The sequence below is a fragment of the Narcine bancroftii genome, chromosome 3 (genome assembly GCF_036971445.1).
Source record: "Narcine bancroftii isolate sNarBan1 chromosome 3, sNarBan1.hap1, whole genome shotgun sequence".
Lineage (NCBI taxonomy): Eukaryota > Metazoa > Chordata > Chondrichthyes > Torpediniformes > Narcinidae > Narcine > Narcine bancroftii.
The window spans coordinates 181,789,115-181,809,167 of NC_091471.1; the positions used below are offsets into that span (position 1 = coordinate 181,789,115).

General features: G+C 39.0%; 1 protein-coding gene across 8 annotated transcripts in view; it reads right to left on the reverse strand.

Annotated features, from left to right (window-relative positions):
• bod1l1 (biorientation of chromosomes in cell division 1-like 1) overlaps positions 1-20,053 on the reverse strand; it is a 63,258-nt gene that overhangs the window by 12,784 nt on the left and 30,421 nt on the right. For 5 of the 8 annotated variants that reach the window (XM_069926012.1, XM_069926010.1, XM_069926009.1 and 2 more), the window contains 5 exons: positions 16,670-16,811; positions 15,344-15,494; positions 13,022-13,109; positions 9,070-12,484; positions 6,722-6,795 (listed from right to left, as the gene is read on the reverse strand). In XM_069926012.1, the coding sequence (XP_069782113.1) occupies positions 6,722-6,795; positions 9,070-12,484; positions 13,022-13,109; positions 15,344-15,494; positions 16,670-16,811 (3,870 nt within the window). Of the gene's footprint in view, positions 1-6,065; positions 6,145-6,721; positions 6,796-9,069; positions 12,485-13,021; positions 13,110-15,343; positions 15,495-16,669; positions 16,812-20,053 lie in introns of all 8 variants that reach the window. The other 3 variants (XR_011353979.1, XR_011353978.1, XM_069926011.1) reach the window with 2 other exon arrangements.

Below are 20,053 nucleotides of genomic sequence, written 5' to 3' on the forward strand. Positions count from 1 at the left end.
ACTGCAGTAGAGAATCGCCAGGGAACATAAAGTTGTGCAGTGGTTCATTTTTGCTCTTGTGGCCAAATCAGGCATAGAGTTCATCTGGGAGTGAAGGCCTGCTGTCTCTTACTGGACCGGATTTGGTTTTTAGCTCTGTCATTTAGACCCTATCACAACCGTTGGTATCCTTCATTGTTTCCATTCACATCAGAATCTCTACTTCACCCAAGAGATGGCTTTTCATAGATTATACCTGTTCCTTGTGTAATGTTCTGGATCTCCCGGCTTAAAAGCCTGTGATCTGGCTCTCAGCAAGTTCCAGATTTCACTGTTCATCCAGGGCTTCTAGTTGGAGAAAACCCTGATCGATTTGGTGGGGACACAGTAGACCACAGCTGGTTTGCTAAAGTCTGTAATGGGCCTGGTGTAATCATTCAGATCCTCTGCGGAGTTCTTGAACACAGCAAAATCCACTGTACCCATTCTTAGTCTCCCTCAACCAGCTTCTGGCTGTCTTTTATTTCTGGAACCTCTCTTTTAGACTCTGCTTGAAGGCAGGAGCACAGTCAGGTGATTAGTCTTGCCAAAATGTGGTCTTGGTGTAGCAGTGATCAAGTGTGCGGGGTCCTCTGGTAGAGCAGGTTATACCCTGGATGTAGTTGGGCAGGGTTTTCTTGAGACAGGCCTGGTTAAAGTCACCAATTATAATCCATAGTGCAATGGGGTGGGCATAAAAAATTCCGGTGAGAATTGCTGTTGAAAACTCTTGGGGTCGTTGGGGGTCTGCATTTAATCGAGATTTGCTCTAAAGCAGGAGACCAGAAGGTCAACATGATCACAATGTTCGTGCACGAGTCGGTATTTACTAACACAAAAAAAAAACACACACCACCTCCTCTCTCTTTGCCAGAATTGGAGTAAATAATTGGTCTCACCTATCTCTAGGTGTTTTCATGCTGGGACTCTGCTTCAAGGCTGGATGTCAAGGAGGATAAAAATTTTAAACTTACCTGTTCATGAGCTGCTTTTAAGGAGAGCGGCGCCTTGGTGTGTCATCCAGAGCCGCTGTAGGCAGGGCAACTGTTACCATGGCGCCACCCGTCATAAATATGTGGAGGAGCAATTCCCTATCCATAATCCCCCATGCAACTGGAACCGCTCTGCTGGCACTGATGAGCGGCCCTGAAGGCCAGAGCGGCCAGCGGAGCTCTCACAACCTGCAGTGGCTGCCCCTGTCCTGAAGGGGTCATGGAGGGAGATGGGTGAGGTGAGATGGGTCAAGGGCTGACGACAACAATGTGACATCATCAGCCTGCCCCTAGCTTGCCACTTGCAGCAGCAGTATTCCATACAGGGTGGTGAAGCGCAGCGCTCTGTCACTGACCCTCCTGCAAGGGAAATTGCAGTCGGTGCCTTAGAGTCAGTCAGAGTGCATTCATGGAGGTAAGTCTCCCGAGTAAGGCCAGAGAATCTCCGCCTTTACACACTAGTTTTTTGAATGTATGAAAGGCCTTCTGATAAAGCAGCTTTGCCCTGAGGTCATCAATTTTATTTTCTAATGACTGGCCATTTGCCAGTAGTATGGACAGTAGGGGAAGTCACATCCCACTGTGCTTCAGTCTCGTTTCGATCCTGGACCTCAAGCCACTTTTCTGGCCTTGACCTCGGAGGTGACCTGGCCCTTTAAAGTCTCTGCATTCCAGCCAACCTGACTCAGCTGTTGCCAGGCAGCTGGTCATTAAGAAGACTGCATGCTTCCAATTGCAGTGCAAGGAGTACAGACGACAAGTATTTAAAAGTAAAGGTAGAAAGGGTCTCTGCAGCCTACAGAAAGTTGCTGTTAATTGCTGCTGCCATTAATAGGTAGAAGGGCAATAGGGATAGCTATATTGGTGATAAAATCACTACAAAGTTTGGTCTAGGGCCACTGCCTTGAGGATAATGAAAGTTGGAAGCAGCTGGACCAGAGTACCTGGGATTGCCAATGTAAGAATGAAAATAGCTGATTTAAAAAAAATAACCAGAACACTAATATTTATAAAAGGAAATTGGGTTTGATTTTCTAGCATCAATTAAATTGGAGTAAACCATTCACTGCATTGATTGCACAAAGCACAACAACAAAACAATTTACAATGGTGGCCAAAGACTGCATCATTTTGCAAGTGTAGAATTTTAAGAAATGACGACAGCCATCATGAGTTTGACAGAGGAGGTGCAGGTTGTTTTCCCAAGCAAAGGAACAGTGGTTTTTAAACTGCCCCCCTAAATCACATTCCACTTTAAGCAATCCCTTTGCGATAAGTGCTCTGTGATTAGTAAGGGATTGCTTAAGGTGGTATGCGAGTGGAAAGAAAAAGTTTGAAAACCACTGTTTTAATTGTACCTAAAGGACTCGTTATGTGCACGGTTTCATACTCCAAAGGAAATGGGCCAATTACATTTTTTCTCAAGCAAAATATTTCAGTAACAATTGGGTCTAGAGCAGTGATTCTCACTCTTCCCACTCGCATATCATTTTAAGCAATCCCTTACAAATCACAGAGCACCAATGGCACAGGGAATATTTAAAGTGGAATGTGAGACGGGGTGGGGGGGGGGGGGAGGGTTTGTAAACCACTGAACTAGAATTATGGATCATTGTTTCAGAATAAGGGATAGGCCATTTTGGACCAAGGTAAGGATAAAATTTTTCACACAGGTGACAAATTTTTAGAGTGCTCTTTACTGGAAGGTTGTGGAAGCTGTGTTAGTATAAAAAAAATTCAAGACATGAATGGAATCAAAGGATATAGGTATAGAGCAGAAGATCTAGATGGATAGCAGAGCAAATTCAAAAGGACAGATCAACTATTCCTGCTCTAATTTTTTTAACATATACACACCATTCAAGAAACATGGCTGCAAACCATGAACAAAGTTATTAAAGTGCAAAATAAAGTATTCAACACTGTATTTTTAATTTTGAATGGGATAATCACTCTATGCAAATCATCTGTACATAGGTTTGGAGGTCTGATATGAATTGAGTATGTATCAAATAATGCAAAATAATTGAAAGATTTCTTGGAAAAGATGGAAGTTAATGAGTTTCTTTTGTAGCTGGTCTACTCTGGGTTGTATTGTGCTTGGCACTGACCACTACATTGTTGGAACAAACCCAAAACAGAATGAGTAATTTGATTATGTAAAGAATACGTTAACATTTAGTTGCTTATTGGCACTGCAGTTAGGGACAAAAATAATTTTGGGTAATGTCTGTGTGGAATTTTCATAGTGTTTATTCTTAGGTGCTCCATTTCTTTCCATATTCCAAAGTCCATTGACCATTGTAAATTAAGATGTCCAAGGGCCAAAAAGGAAACAAAGGGGAGTATTGATGATTGTAAAACTCCAGTGGTGTAAAATTGAAGAAGGGGCAATAGGACTAACGTGATTGCTTTTCTCACAGTTGACAAGATGCAATGGGCTCAATGTCATACTCCTGTGAAACAAAATGCAATTAAGCAAATTGATTTTATCAATGATCTGTGGAATGTTTTATTTATTGTTTATTAATGTTATAGTTTTAATCTGCTTTTAATTAATCTTAAAATGAAACAATACATTTCAAATTAATTTAATCTATCTTAGCTGTTTTAGTTGTGTTGGCCGAACACTGTACAGTACAGTAAAACTCCAATTATCTGAAATGGTCAGGACCAGGCATATTTCAGATAAACTTTTTGTTTTGGATAACTGGTCATTTTTTAAAATAACAGCCCAGTAGCAACAGCAAATCACTTGTATCAATGTTTAAACAACAACAAAGGGAAGGCATTTTAAGCATTAAAATAATGTTAATTCTCACCAAAAAAAATGCTGGCTGCAACACTCACTGCCAATTACAGAGACCACCCAACCACTGCTGCCGATCCCTGACACGAACCCACTGCTGCCGTTGATCCCTGAGGAGGTCTCTTGGGCCAGAGGAACTCTCTCTGGCAAGTTGGAGGCCTTCTGTCTTCCCAGTCACCAGAGCTCCCAATGCCCGAGTCCCAACTCTGAATCCTCCCCTAGGGGGGAGTGTATGTGTGGTGGGACACCACTGAGCCCAAGGTACCACTCCTGCCCGGGGGGCAGCTCTCCTTGATAATGCCGGGACAAGGGATTCTTCCAACTGCTTGCTGCTTGGAGACAGTGGCACACAGTTTGAGAGAAAAGTCAATGTGGGAAGGCAAAAAAGAAATGGAAAGAGAGAGTTACCTGAAACTAGGGCAATTATTGTTCTAATTTCAAATCAGGCAAAAAAAAATTCCCAAACCTTTGGGGTCAATTTGGCTCCAAAAAAATTTCAGATAGATGAGGATTTCTGATTTGTTTCAGATAGCCTCATTTATCCAAAATGTTAAAAAAAATTCTAGATAAATGAGGATTTCGGAGAATCCGATTTGGGATAATCGTAGTTGTACTGTATTTAAAAACTTAAGCCTGACAAAGACTGGACAATGGGTCAGCTCATTTGACTTTTTACATCATGAAAGAGTGGCTGTGAAGGGATTTTCAGCTTTGCGTCCAGACTGCAAGTATGGGCATCAGGCCAGGAAGACCCAGCCAAATTTGACAAATTCCCAGATCAAAATATTCAAACAATAAATTAAAATGATTAAAACCCAAGCAGGTGAATAAGCAGGCACAATGAAAATTCATTTTGAAAAATTATGATATTTTCAGCTAATAACAACTACTACTACAAGTTCACACAACTTGTTAAATTGAGTCAGCTGTAAACAATGATGCCAAACTGGCCTAACAAACATAGGTGGTTTGATACGATCCTTTGTAGTGTGGGGAGTGTGCCATCCTTATCCAGTCTAGCCTGTTGCACGACTCTGGTCCACACAGTTGATTTTTAACACAGTTGATTTTTAATGCAAGATGATCGAGCACCCAGTTTCACCTTCACAAGAACAATGCAGACATCAATAGAAATCAAAAATAAAAATGGACTTGTGTAAAGAAAAATTATTTCACGTTACCTCCATTTGCCTGAGCCACTTTTCAATTGCATAAGCTGCAATAACATCTCACTTCTTGCACTGCATCAATAACTGTTTATCAACTGGACCATTTGATTCACAACTCATGTCATGTAATGTTGAACTTCTGATGGAGTTCAGCAGTCCTTTCCCTCATTATCCTGTGTCAGTCTAATTTTACTTGCCATAGCATTAGAGTAAACTTGAATTCAGATTAAAGATTCACAATCAAGAGCTAAGCAAGTCAGCCAGGTTACAACAAAATATACCAACTAAAACCAGGGCACAAAGACTGTCCACTGCACGTTGATCTTCCAATCATATTAATGAAGGTCACAAAAACAGATGAAAGTTAATTCTTATTGCCATGGCAGTGATCCGCTGACTTTTGCTGGAACTGCCCAATCGAGGATCAGGAGATTTCACTGAAATGCTGATATCTATGGTAGACTTGGTATCATGGTATGAGACTGGCAGCAACACTAGAGAATCATCAAATCAACAGATCAGTGGGGTCACATTGACCCCACTTAGCAATTTTCTCTCCCATAAGAAAAGTTGAAGCTGCTGTTGTTAGTGTACCAATGCACTGACAACCTGAACCCAAAATATCCTCCCATCATTGCAAATGAGAATTCTCATTCAGATTTTAAAAAAAGTCTCCCATACACACATGGTATCCATCATTGTCAAATGTAGTTGGCAGATCAACTTAGACATTGCTTTAAAAAGCTGTTATCACGTCTTCTCTACTTCAGAATAGGGTTAGGACAAAACATCAAAACCATTCCTCAAAAAACACTTCTATAGACAGTATTTTTTGTTTCTATAGAGTGCAAAGGACCAAGAGCCAATACCGTTAAAACATCAGAAACAACTTATTTTATTCCCCAGACATCTCAGCATAAACTGCAATGGTAATTTGCTATTCAAATTTCTACCATTTGTTATTTTGGATGAAAATTTAAAAAAAAATGAATCCAGATTGTTAGATAATGTCTAATCACTGTGATTAAGGATGTCTTTGGGCTTACAAGTTGGCAATTCATTAATTTTATTACTTACCCAATTTCTGATGGTTCCTGTGGAAATGTTGCTTGCTGCCCAAAGTGTCAAATTCTTCAGTGAATTCATTCACCCATTCCTGCAAGGCGAGGTTGGGTGGCCAGGGATGTTAGTTGCTCTGGCCTGCTCAAACCAGGTTGAATTTAAATTAAGCTGAATATTTTACTGCAAATTTCGTGGGGCAACAAATTTGAATTAATTGGAAATTTGAACTATCAACAAATTGTCAATAGGAGGCATTTTTTCCTATTTAAATTACAAAGATTATTTCCTCTTCCCACTGGAGAATAGAAGTGGTGATTAATATATGCTTTTCAAAATTAAAGTGTTAGAAATAACAGAGACTGATTTCACTGATTGGAAATTCAATTTTTCAACTGCAGAATTGAGAATTGTTAAATATTTGAAAAGGAAAATATAATAAAGACACAGGACAGATAACAGTATAGCTTCAGTTAAAGCACTACCACAGTGGGTCAAACGGCCTCCTATTATTGAATATCTGTGTTTCTATGACACCAGCAGACAACACACCAAAAACTTTGTCAAAGATGGACACAGCTTGATAGAGGAGACATATTCAAGTCACCACTTGTAGCTGGACCACAATATTCTGCATTTTCCATCGACATTTACTTTTCCAGAATGCTACTTACCACATCTTCACCTTTCCATTTACATATGGTACTCGTGTTTATTTCTGATACGACATCCTGCTGAACTGGTAATTCTACACGAGTGGATAAAGTCATTTAGAAAGGAAAGCACTTCAAGATAGCATTATCATTTGTCATTCTCACTACAATTTCATATAGAAGGCATCTACCTGGAGGAACACTGCAAAGAAACAATGCAGTTTTATCAAAGTCTACAAATATACACATATACAACATTTAACTGATTGAAAGGCCACTTAACCCAAGCTATGGGCACACCTTTAAACCTTTCAAAATTAGAGCCTTGAAATTAGTTTCTAGTTACCAGTTTTTCATTCTTTGCTGTGGAAGTCATATGGATGCTTCTCCATAATTAGAACATTAGTAAAGGGAGCAGGAAGGGATCATCTGGCCCATTGATCCTGTTCTGCCATTCAATAAGATCTGGCCATGAACTCAGCTCAATTGACCTGTTTCCCATAACCCTTAATTCCCTTTATTCTTCAAAACTATCTCTGCCTTAAATACATTCAGGAGGCAGCTTTTATTGCTTAACTGGGTAAAGAATACCACAGATTCAGTACTCCTGGGACATTTCTCATATCTGTCCTTAATTTACTCCACCCCACCCCGCAAATCTTGAGGCTCTATCCTCTAGTTCTACTCTCACCTGCCAGTGGAAATAAATTTTCCTGGTTCTTTCATTTTTTTTTGTCTCTACAAGATCTCCCACTCATCCTTCTAAACTCCAGTGAGTATTGTCCCAGTCCCTTCAGGCACTCCTCATAAGCTAACCATTTCCAAAATCAATCTGGTGATGTCCTCTGCCCTGCCTCTAAAGTGCATAGAGTACACTTCTAATTATCCAAAATGCTTGGGACCGGAGTTCAGATATTTTCTCTAAGCACACCAGTAGCATCAGGAGCAGTGCCCCTGCAAACAAAACTATTGGCACCCACCTGATTGCCAGTACAGTATCTGTAATTGCCTAGAGGTTGAGACAGAATCTATGACCTCGTGTTGAATTTAAAAAAGCAAGGTTCAGTGGAGCCAGGGCAGAAGGAGAGGATGTTGGCTGCAAGTGTGAATGGAGAGCTAGGGGTGAGCCTGAGCTGGGACCAAGCCCCAGAGCAGGGGCAGCCAGCTGACATGACCCTGAAGCAAACGATCACGCTGAGGAATGGGGTAGCCATCATCGTAGACACCATTATTGGTTTGGGCATCTTTATTGACACCAACAGAGAGTGCAGGGGGCGGGATTGGAGCTTCTCACTCAGTATCTGGACCATGTGTGGCATCTTCTCCACCTTCAGTGTCCTGTGCTCTGCTGAGCTGGGCACCACTATCACGAGGTTGAGTGGGAACTAGCCATATATCCTGAAGGTTTACAGCTCTGTTGTGGCTGCAAGTATGAATCAGCACCTCAGCCGTGTGAGTGGGAAATGAGCCATTAGATTTAATCCTTAACTTCATAGTTTCTTATTAGTTATCATTTGGAAAATTGGTGTTTGTTTTTAATTTAGCATTCAGCATTTGAACCCCTTGTGCAGTTTAACAAAGCAAATTATTACTCATTTGCTTGGCAAGTAAGTGGTAATCATGAGCTTCCTTAAAGTATGTTGGTTTGAAAAAGTACTTAAATACTGGTCTCTCCCAAGCTGAATCCATTTTGATTTTCTAGCTTGTTTGAATCCCTTACTTGATGCAATGTTTTCACCAGATCCATGTACAAAGCAGTTATTTCCTGTTTAGTTCTATTTGCAACTGACTTCTCTGCTTTCATTTTCAACTTTTTAAAAATTGTGACATCATGTCCCACCCCAAAAAAAACCATTCAGCTATTCAGAATTCCAGTTGTTCGGTTTTCAGTTAATCGGAAATATACTGTATATCCTTTTTCAAGTCAGGAGATCAGAACAGCAGTCAGTGCCCCAGGTGTGGTCACCACTATCCTGCGCAGTCCCTGATCTTATATTTTATCCCTCCAGCGATGAAAGTCAACATCCCATACGCCTCCTTGATTACCTGTAAACTAACTTTTTTCAATAAATGAGCACTCCCAGGTCACACTGCCCAGCAGCATGCTGCAATTTTTCACCATTCTTGCACTCAAGTTCTCCTTTTAAAATAGCAACCAGTAAGTTTAAAATGATGGGAAAGATCACAGACAGCACAATAGCCTAAAATTGAAAGATCACCCTCAAAAGCATGAAGGGAAAAGAAGTCCAAAACAGAAATTCTAATGCTGTACATCGTCCTGATTTCATGCTGCTCGCAGTACATTCAAAAGCAAATTAACCCTATCTTTTGTAAATTATGAATGCTCAAAATATTTTATGATTAAGCACCTCTTTTGTTACCTTGTGGCTCCTCTTCTGATGGCTCACATTTGGGGTCCATTTTTTCAACTCGATATTTGTGGCACAATTCTTCTGCAACATTTCCTGAGCTATGAGCTCCTGGTTTCCCAGTACCTTCCAAAGAAGATACAACCGAACTGAGAGTACTAGAAGATGGCTCATAGCAAAAATCTTCATCAAGTGTGGGAGTAGCCGGTGAAGAAGGATCATAAAGAACAAACTGTGCTTTATCAGTAATTGGAGGGAGAAGCCCTATCTCATTCATAGTTGGAGTATTAGGTGAAATAGCCTCATAAGGAGTATGTAAAGATCTATGTTGTTCCATGTTCAGAGGAATATTTATCTCATTTGGTCTTGTTAATTGGTCATGAGCTAGTTTTCCAGTTTCTTCTTTACTTAAGAGAGATGTTTTAAATTCACCAGTCTTTTGTACAGCTTCATGTTCCTTTTTTCCCATTATATTTATACATTCAGCTTCACTTTCAATAGTTTCTGTTCTCTCCTCTAATTTATCTTCATATTTGATCAAATTTTCTATTTCCATCGTGTTTCCTGAAGTGCTGTCTGCAATTTCCTTAGTCTCTGTTATGCTTTCTTTTGAGTTCCACTGGGAACTTTCAATATCGATTCCTTTTTTATCATTCTGATTATTTTGACCTTCAATTAAGTTTGTCAGTGGGGTTTCAGGTTTTTCTTTTAAATCACTTATTCCATTTTCTTCAAAGTGCCATTCTTTTAATTCTAAATTTTCAGCATCTTTTTCTTCTACTGTCTCTTTACTTTTCATATCTTTTTGCAGGTTAAATTGAGATCGAGATCCCAACTGATCAGTCGCCCCCTGAGATCCCAACTGATCAGTCGCCCCCTGAGATCCCAACTGATCAGTCGCCCCCTGAGATCCCAACTGATCAGTCGCCCCCTGAGATCCCAACTGATCAGTCGCCCCTTGAGATCCCAACTGATCAGTCTCCACCTGAGATCCCAACTGATCAGTCTCCACCTGAGATCCCAACTGATCAGTCTCCACCTGAGATCCCAATCGATCAGTCTCCACTTTATTTCTCTCATCTATTTTATTACTTCTGTCAATTTCTATCTGCTCCTCATATTGTGCCACATTTTTCAAATTATTGTTCTTTTCTCTGCTCAGTACATCTTCATTACTGCTTACTTTAGGCTTGGACAAAGCGGTTAAAGACCTGATCTCTTGTTCTTCCAATTTCTCATTAACATGAAGATCTTGCACTTTATCCTTAGAATAAGACTGAATAATTTCAAAATTAGCCTTTTTGAATCCTTTCTCACTGCCTTGTGTTTTCTCTTTGCACTTTGCTTGCACATTTTCAGGAAAGTCTTTAGATTTTGATTGAACACTTTGAATATCATTCTTCTTTAATTTCCCCTTTTCACATTCCTTATTGCTTGCCCTCCCTTTCTCAATGGATTTTGACTGAGAACTTTCAGAAAGTTCCATAGATTTTGAAAGAGTTTTTTCAATTTTATGTTTCCTGTCAAACACTTTTTCATTATTTTGACTATTTTCCTGTGTTCTCTCTTTATATTTTGACCGTGAACTTTCAGGATATTCCTTAGATTTTGACCGCGAATGTTCAGAGTGTTCCCCTGATTTTGATCGAGTACTTCCAAAATCACACCTTTTCTCCAACTTCTTCACATCATCTTCCTTGGATTTTGAATGAGATTTTTCAAAATGTCTTATTTTAGAATCATGCTTTTTATCAATTCCTTTCAAGGTGCCTTGAGCAGAATCTCGCACCTTTTCCTTGACTCGTGAATGCAAGCTTTCTGAATAGTCCTTGGGTTTTGAGCCAGTGTTTTCAGAACTATGCTTCTTCTCCATTCCTTTTTCAGTTTGAACAGAATCCCGCAGTTTCTCACGGGATTTTGACCGAGAGCTGTCGTTATCCTTAGACTTGGGCCGAGTAGTTTCAGAATCACGTCTCTTGTCTATTTGCTCATCACATGGAACATCTCCCTGCAATTTTTCTCTGGACTTTAGTCGAATGATTTCTGAATGTTCCTTTAATTTCAACCGAGTAGTTTCAGAATCATGCCTTTTTTCCATTCCTTTTTGATTATATTCATTATCTTCTTTGGACTTTGATCGAAGCAGTTCAATGCTCTGCTTTGTTTTTGACCGAGAGCCATCAACTTTTTCCCTAGATTTTGATAAAGAACTTTCAGATTCTCGTCTCTTTTCTATTCTCTTCTCCCTACTTTTATCTTCTTGTATCTCTTCCTTGGATCTTGATCGTGAATTTTCAAAATTCTTCCTTTTATCTTTATTTCTAACATCTTCCTGCACAGTTTCCCTTGACTTTGACCGAATACTTCCAGATTCATTTTGATTTTCCTTGATTTTCTCATGACTTCTTGTATCATCATGGATTTTCTCTTTGGATTTTGATCGCAAGTTCCCAGATTCACCTCTCCCTTCTTTTCCTTTCACATCTTCTTGTAAGCATTCCTTCGATACTGACCGTGAGCGTTCAGACATGTATTTCTTGTCTTTACTTTTCTCCTGGCCTTTATCATCCAGACTATTTTCTCGAGATTTTGTCCTACCAGATTCTGATTCACTTTTCTTCTCTCTGCTTTTAGCATCTTCATACATATTTTCTTTTAATTTGGAGCATGGGTTCTCAGAATCATTTCGTTTCTCTTTCCCTTTTTCACTGGATTTCAGGTCATCTTGTGAGTTTTCCTTGAATTTTGGCCACGTGCATTCAGATTCATTTCTTTTTTCTTTGTTTTTCTCATGACTTTTTGCATCTTCTTGTGTATTCTCTTTGGATTTTGGCAAAGAACCTTCAGCAACATATTTCTTTTCTTTCCCCTTTTCTTCCTTGAGTTTTGAGTGATCTTTAGATTTGACATCTTGGCTCTGTTCCACTATTGATAATTCTGCAGAATTGGTAGAAGACATTCGAGTTTTGCTGTCATTTGAATGGATAACCTGATGGCAATTGATCATGACATTTTGATTTTCCTCTAAAGAAGTTCCCAACTTCTGTTCAGCATCAATAGGAATATCGTATCTCCAAAAATCATTTTCAAATTCCACTAATTCCCCTTCACTGTGTTTTACTTGCCTCATCTCATCTTTGTGTCTGGATGAATCTTTAAGATTTTCTTCGAAACCAAAACCATCAAGTTGATCAATTCCAGATATTTCCAATCCACTCATATTGGAATCATTGTTTCTTGGTTGCTTTTGACAAGACTCATCATCAATTTTTAAGTGGTTACTGCTTTCACCATTAGACTGGCTAAATTCTGAAAGTATCTGAATAGATTTGAGTGAATGATCTGAGGACTGTGCATTCTTAGAATCTTTTAAAGTAGAACCAGTAAAAGGTTTTTCTTTGTTCTGAAAAATAAACTTCAGGAATATTTTTTTGTTAGTAAATGGGTTACTTCAAATTTTTTTATTTTTACAAGAACTGAATGAAACAATGTATTACTTTTTATAATCATTGTAATATGCACCAGGTAGTAAACTTAAATTAGGTGCATCTTAAATTTGCTGGGTACCATGACAATGTATTCTGTACCCTGGACAATAACTCTGACAGAATCACTATGTAAATCAAAACTGAATTTGTCAAGTGATATTCTAGGAAAAAAATCCAAAAAGTACAACTTCAAAATATACATAATTTTGCACACTGAAATGTATTGGTTTTAGAATCAACTTATTTTATTTTTGGATTCTATCAAAATCAATTAATTTTTTTTTCACACCTTGATGCAAGTAGGTCTTAAAAATTGCTATTCACTAGCAATTACAATATACTTCAATATTGTAGTTTGGTTCGGTGCAAACTAGAAGGGCCTAATGGCCTGTTTCCGTGCTGTAATTGTTATGTTAATGCTGGAGTTTAAAAAGCTGAAATGACTGTTTATAAATTTTATGTACCTCATTTTTAATCATTTTAAATTCTTCTGGCTGTTCACGCTTTCTTTTTCGATCTTCTTGGTGCAAAGCAATTTCCCCTGGTAAGGTTCTGTAAAACATGGATAAGTTGGACCACACAACTATGATTTATGATATTCTAATCAATACAAATTACATTAATGTAATACACAGGTCCAATCTTAAAACTGTTGATCCATCAAATTGGGAATACCTATATTCTTCTTCTTTGGCTTGGCTTCGCGGACGAAGATTTATGGAGGGGGTAAAAATATAAATACCTATATATCATTCAGTATAATACTAGTCTTGGCTTATTGTACGCCAATTTTAACAAATCATGAACATTGTATATTTAAAAAAAAATCAATACACTCAAGTTCTCTTTACATACAAAAATTGTATCACGTTATGAAAAAACATGACTTATTTTGGATAAATTATCTTTATAGTCCAGCATTGATGCAATTTCTAATTGCCATGTGACATTCATTTAGTTTTTAAAGTTGATAGGGAAAGTTATTTCAAAAGTAGTATTAAATGTTATTTATTGCCACCTGATAATGAATAATTTAGTAGTTTATTAATTTAAAAAATAAGGTGGCACTGGCAGAGCTTCCATAAGAGCAGTGCCACCATAGAGTGGGGGGCAGAGACAGTTCTCCTCCAGAGTTCAACTGTCCAGTCCTCCTACTGGTGGCCCAGTGCAGACTTGAAATGGCCTGTTAAAGGAGCCGACAGCATTTTATTTTAAAATCATGCCACTGCCGGTTCTGGGCTCCAAAAATCAGGGAGGATACCATTTGTTTAAGGAGAAGTAGAGGAGACGACCCTATAGGATGATGATCATGGCAGTGGACCAGTGAGGGGCTCTGTGGCTGAAGAATTCAGGGATCTGGCCATTGGCGACTTGAGACGAGGAACCCAACAGGCCACAGTGCTGTTGGTGATCTACTATCGGAACCAGGATTAGAGAGGGTGTCAAGAGTGCGAGGGGCTTCCGAGGGGCCTCGTGTGCTGAAGGCTTCCTGATCATATCAGAGGTTGGGATTTGGAGCTCGGTTTGCCAATGGTTTGGACTGAAGTTTGGGTGGCTGCAGAGGCTGTGTGAGCGCTGGAGGCAAATCCACGGACACTCAACGACTGGAGGGACTCTCTTTGCTGTTCTTTATTTCTGCTGACGGTGAAGCTTTGTCTTGAGGGAAACTAAATAGAATTTTATTTGATATTACATATGTTTTCTTACATGACTGTAAACAAATCTTGAATTTTTGGTGATATTTATGCATTTCAGGTACACAACATGCATGATCTCTGTAGAAAATGTAATCTAATTTTACTGTAATTAAAAAATCTCAACATGCTATTCAATAGCAAAGACAAGCTTATTATAATTCTTTCAGTAAATTATGCAATTGAGTGATTTCCAATGAAATTTAAAAAATAAGAGGACAATAATTAAATTCCTGATTCCAGAACTTTTCCATTTATTACATGATACATACAAGTATTACTGACATATATATTACTGACTGACCTTATCAGAGCACAGATCATTTCACTGGTTCCCTAACAGTCTATATCATGCTTTTAACATGACAAAAGATGTTGGAAGCTGCTTCACATGAGGGCGATTGCAAAAGAAAAGCTTCATTATAGGCCATGTCATGGAAAATGACCAAGACAGCACAGAAAACAAAAGTAGTGAGACAGTTTTCAAGAGGGAATTTGAAAGCTTCATCATGTCAATGTCAAATCAATTAAGTTTGGGGTTGAGCTAATTGTGAGGATTAGAAGATGCTTCTGGGACGGTTATCGGTCTGGTAGAAAAGTAGGGATGAGTTCCCCATCACCCGCAAAGAGGGATTCTTATCCAGGAATGTGTGTAGACCAGAAAAGATACAGATATTGAAAGAATGGGACCACCCAGTGAGGACACAGGCAGTTTTGGATAACATCAGATTTACAAAAAAATATTAACGAGAGAAGTGAATTGGCATGGCAAAACAACAAATAGATGCGGTTTTCTGTATCCATTTATTTAAGGCACAGTTAGCTCAGCGATTAATGCAACACTGTTACAGCGCCAGCGATTGGGATTCGAATCCTGTGCTGTCTGTAAGGAGTTTGCATATTTTCCCCATGGTCCCCATGTCTGCATGGGTTATCCTTGGGGGCTCGAGTTTCTTCCTACCATTCAAAACGCATCGAGGTATGTAGGTCATGGGCAGCAAGTGCCTGTTACTGTGCTGCATGTCTAAATTTTAAAAAATTAAAAGGAAAGTTGCTTCAAAGTTATGTTAGTAGCAGGTAAAACAATTATACCTTAAATCTCCTTTCCTTTTTCTTCTCAATGCTACTTTTTTCTCCAAGATTTTTTGTTCTTTCAAAGCTGCTTTACTAACTTTTGAAATTAAGGCTGTTGGCTGCAGCATTTTTCTTGAATTGGTTTCTACATCCAAATTACTGCTATTATCTGGAATGGAAATAAAGATAGAAGGGAACATAAAACAAGATGTTCAGTCTTTAGGCAATAGATCACACTGGGATTTTGCATCATATGCGTTAAATGGTCACAATCCAGAGGACAAGATTCTCGCTCTTAGTCTGTAAAATATTACAGATTAACTTTACAGTTCTGAACAGACATATAGTTGCATTCAAATACTTAAAAGTACTCATTACAAAACATGTTTTGTTTAGACAGGACAATGTTATCTAGAGTTTTTCCCCCAAGAATTTTTGCTCTTTCAAGGTTGCTTTGTTAACCGTTGAAATTATGGCTGTTGCTTGTTGCATTTTCCCCATGTAGATTCATCATCGAAATTTGTTAATAACTGGAAGATAAAGAAATGTAGCTAATCACATTATATCAAGAAGCACAGTAGTGATGCTTGTAAACCTTCTGCCTCAGCTCCAAAAACCTTGGTTTAATTCATCCTGGTGACTACTTGGGTATCCTCCAGATATTCTGCTTTCTTCCAATATTCCAATGAAAAGAAGGTTGGTAGGCAAATAAAGTGCTGTAATTTAGCCTTTGCATTAGCAAGTGTTTGATAAAAATGCAGGAGAATAAGGTGAACAGTGCAAATGGACGTTTGATGATCACCAGTCAGTGGACAAAAGGGCCTTTGTCCATATTGTTAAATAATGAAGATGACAACTGGCGAAATTTGATCTGTACCAGTTAAAAAAGTTTTAAATAAAGAAGTCTAAGATTTATTTAACTTGAAGTTCCTATGTTTCTTGAATTCTCTAAAGAATATAAACAAGTGATATGTGAAAGTGTATGTGCTGGGTGCGGGGTGGGTGAGGGGGAAGAGGAGAAAAAAAATCTAATTTTTAATTTAGATACAGCACGGTCACAGGCCCTCTTGCCAATGAGTGCATGACACCTAAATGACCAAATAACTAACAAACCTGAAGGTTTTGGAGGACGAGAGGAAACTGGAGTGCCCAGAGGAAACACAGAGAACGTAAATGTCTCTTAAAAATCAGTGCCAGATTTGAACCCAGATTGCTAACTGTTTAATTGCTGGAAATGCAAATTTAAGTTAAAATAAAGAAAACACGAAACTTTCTAGGGAAATAAACATCAGGCCTCAAGACCAGTGGGATACATTTATAATTGTGAAATTAAAAAATCACCACCTTTTTCCACTGTTTGAAGATTTTGTTCATTCCTTTGAATCTCTTGTGGTCTGCCTTTCTCAATTTCAGATTGTTTGTGGTTGTCCTCTATCCTTTCCCTGTTCCACTGACGCCTGAGTAATCTCTCTGCCTTTTCTTTTGCCTGTGAAAAAAGATGGTAATACTATCACTTATTATTCTTAGCACATTTGATAGAAATGCACCCGAGAATCTGCTGGAGGAATTCAGTGGGTTCAACAACATCAGTGGCAGAAAAATAATTGTCAACATCTCAGATAATGAAGGGTTCCAATCTGAAATACTGACAGTTCTTTTATTCCCACTGTGGCTGCTCGACCCACTTAGTTCTTCCATCAGATTATTTGTTGCTCCAATTTCCGGCATCTCCGGCCTCTTGTGTGTCTCCTGATAAAAATGTTGGCTGACAATCAAAATGATTCTTATTACATTGATTTTGAATGAATAATTACATGATTCATACAATAAATGGACAGAATGAGACATTCTTTTATATATGCATTTGAGTTTGTATTCCATAGTCCAAGGTAAATTAATAGCACTTTGCTGGGGGCTGGAACCCAAGAAATAAATTAGATCGAAACAACAACAAAAATGAGTTAACAAGAAATCTGCAGATGCTTGGGTCTAGAGCAGTGATTTTCAAACTGCCCCGCTAAATTCACATTCCATCTTAAGCAATCCCTATGTCATAAGTGTTCTGTGATTAGTAAAGGATTGCTTAAGGTGTATGCGAGTGGGAAAGGAAGGTTGAGAATCACTGCTCTAGACACAATTGTTCCTGAAATATTTTGCTTGCGAAAATGTGTCAGTGGCCTATTTCCTTTGTAATTACGAAACCGTGCACATAACGAGTCAATTAGGTACGATTAAAACAATGGTTTTCAAAACTTTTTCTTTCCACTCACATGCCTCCTTAAGCAATCCCTATGCCAAAGGTGGAATGTGCGTTTAAGGTGGCAGTTTGAAAACCACTGGTCTAGTGCATGCCACAGAAGAGATGGAGAAACTCTCCATGTCACATAGCACCCTCCTGAAAAAGGGTTCAGACCCAAAATTTTGGATGCTGAGTACTGGAAAAAGAAACTGATTGGAGCAAGAGTTCAGGTGACCTGACGAGTGGCAGCAGTTAGAATTTAAAAAGGGGTGAGGCAGCAGAAGAAAGCTGAATGGAGCAATGAGCTGAGTATCCCTACAAAAGCAAGGGACTGTGTAGCGGAATGGTCATCATTGGAGTGGGCAGAGTCAGTGGTGAGGCTTTGGCTCAACAGGCTTTGGCAAGAAATAGTCAGAGTTGAAGTCAGAAAGGGCCACCCTATTCGAGGAACAAAAAGGATTCAGTAGGTAGGCACAGGTAAGGGCAGGTTTTTTTAAGATAACATACTTTGTTCATCTAGTCATGGACAGTGGAAATGGCGGCCACGGCAGGGGAATGCTCCTCTTGCAAAATGTGAGTCGTCAGAGAAACCAACAGTAGTCCTGACGACTTCATCTGTGACAAGTGCATCCAGCTGCAGCTCCTGATAAGCAAAGTTAAGGAATTGGAGCTGGAGTTGGATGAACTACGGATCATTCGGGAAGCAGAGGGGGTGTTAGACAGGTGATCCAGGGACACTATCACACCAAGGAGGCAGGAGGAGAAGGTAGATGGGCGACAGTCAGGAGAGGGAAATGGAACAGGCAGGTAGGGCAGGGAACGCCTGTGGCCTTCCCCCTCAGTAAAAAGTATACAATTTTGGATACTGTTAAGGTTGGGGGGAGGGGGGGGAAAACAACCTACCAGGGACAAGCCTTGGAGATCAGGTCTCTGGCATGGAGACTGGCCTATGGTTAAGGGAAGAGAAGAGTTGTAGTGACAGGTGATTCCATAGTTAGCAGGACAAATAAAAGGTTCTATGGAAGAGATGGAGTATCCTTTAATTCTAACACTAGAGAAGTGGCAATTTAGATACATAAAAAGATACAGTTTGAATTGGAATTATTCTCTGCGACAGCAGGCAGAATATTGATGGTGAATTGTAAATTTTTTGCTGAGGCACAGAGACTTTATGCACCTAATGTAGACGACAAACAGTTTGTATCTGAAACTTTTTTGAGCTTGAATCAGGCCAATGAAAATATTTTAATTGGCGGAGATTTTAATTGTGTTTTGGATCCATTATTGGATAAATCTCCAAAGAGTATAAAGAAATCTAAAACAGCTGTACAAATGGCTGCTTTGATGAAACATTTGAATTTGGTTGATATTTGGAGAAGGTTAAATCCAACAGAAAAAGATTTTTCTTTTTATTTATCTCGACACGAAAGGACATCTGTGTACCAAGAAGATCTAATCTTCCTGCTTGTTTTGGTCACAGACTGTCAGAGGCCTAACCTTGATGCAAAATAAACCATTGTATTCAAAATGATAAGATGAAAATTACATTATTCGATAGAAGCCTAGGCATGCTAGCTTGCTCGCTTATCTTTCTTACTGTGCTGTGAATAGGTCCTTGGGTAAGCAGTTTTTGGGTAATATAAGCCACGGTCCCGCTACTGAAGTTTGAGACTCTCCGAGAGGTGGCAACATCTCTCAGCAAGAAGAAGAACTTCTAGAGTCCAGCTAACGTCCCGGTCGAGGGAGGTGGAGAAGCTGCTACCGGCGCCCCGACAACCTACTACAAGTGTGTGGTCATTGCCCTGCTTTGGCAGTTGGGACCAGTCCAGGCATTGATAAGTATAATTGGGAAGGGCTAGCATATTGTAGTTTGAAATCAGCTTTTGAATTTGTAATAAACATTTATAATAAACTGAACTGCTCTCGGTGTGTGTGTCTATTTTCTTTCGGTAGTTTAAACACTGTGACCAATCTAAAACAAACAAAGTGAGAGGTACAAGTTTACCCAGGACACGAGGTCAAATTATTAGCTATTCTGCTAGAATTAAGAAGCAATTTTTGGCAGAGAGCCTGTCTTTGGAGAAGGAAATATTAGTTTTAGAAAAAGATTTTCAAAGGAATTCTACTGAAGATAAAAAAAAGTAGCTTTGTCCAAATTGAAACTTCGCTATAATACATTACAAACGTATCAATATGAAAGATTAATACCGAGATCTAAACAACGCTATTATGAATTAGGGGATAGAGCCCATAAAGGGTTAGGTTGGCAGTTGAAGGCGGAGCAGGCTTAGAGGACAATTAATGCTGTAAAAAAAGAACTCGATGGTTACTTATAAAACTCAGAAAATTAATGATCAATTTCATTTATTTTACCAAAAGCTGTATACCTCTGAAGGAGTTCAAGAAAATGCTTCTACTGAGTCTTTTTAATCTGCTTTAGGTTTGCCGGTTTTAGAGGATGAGGATGTGAGGGAATTGGAGGCCCCATT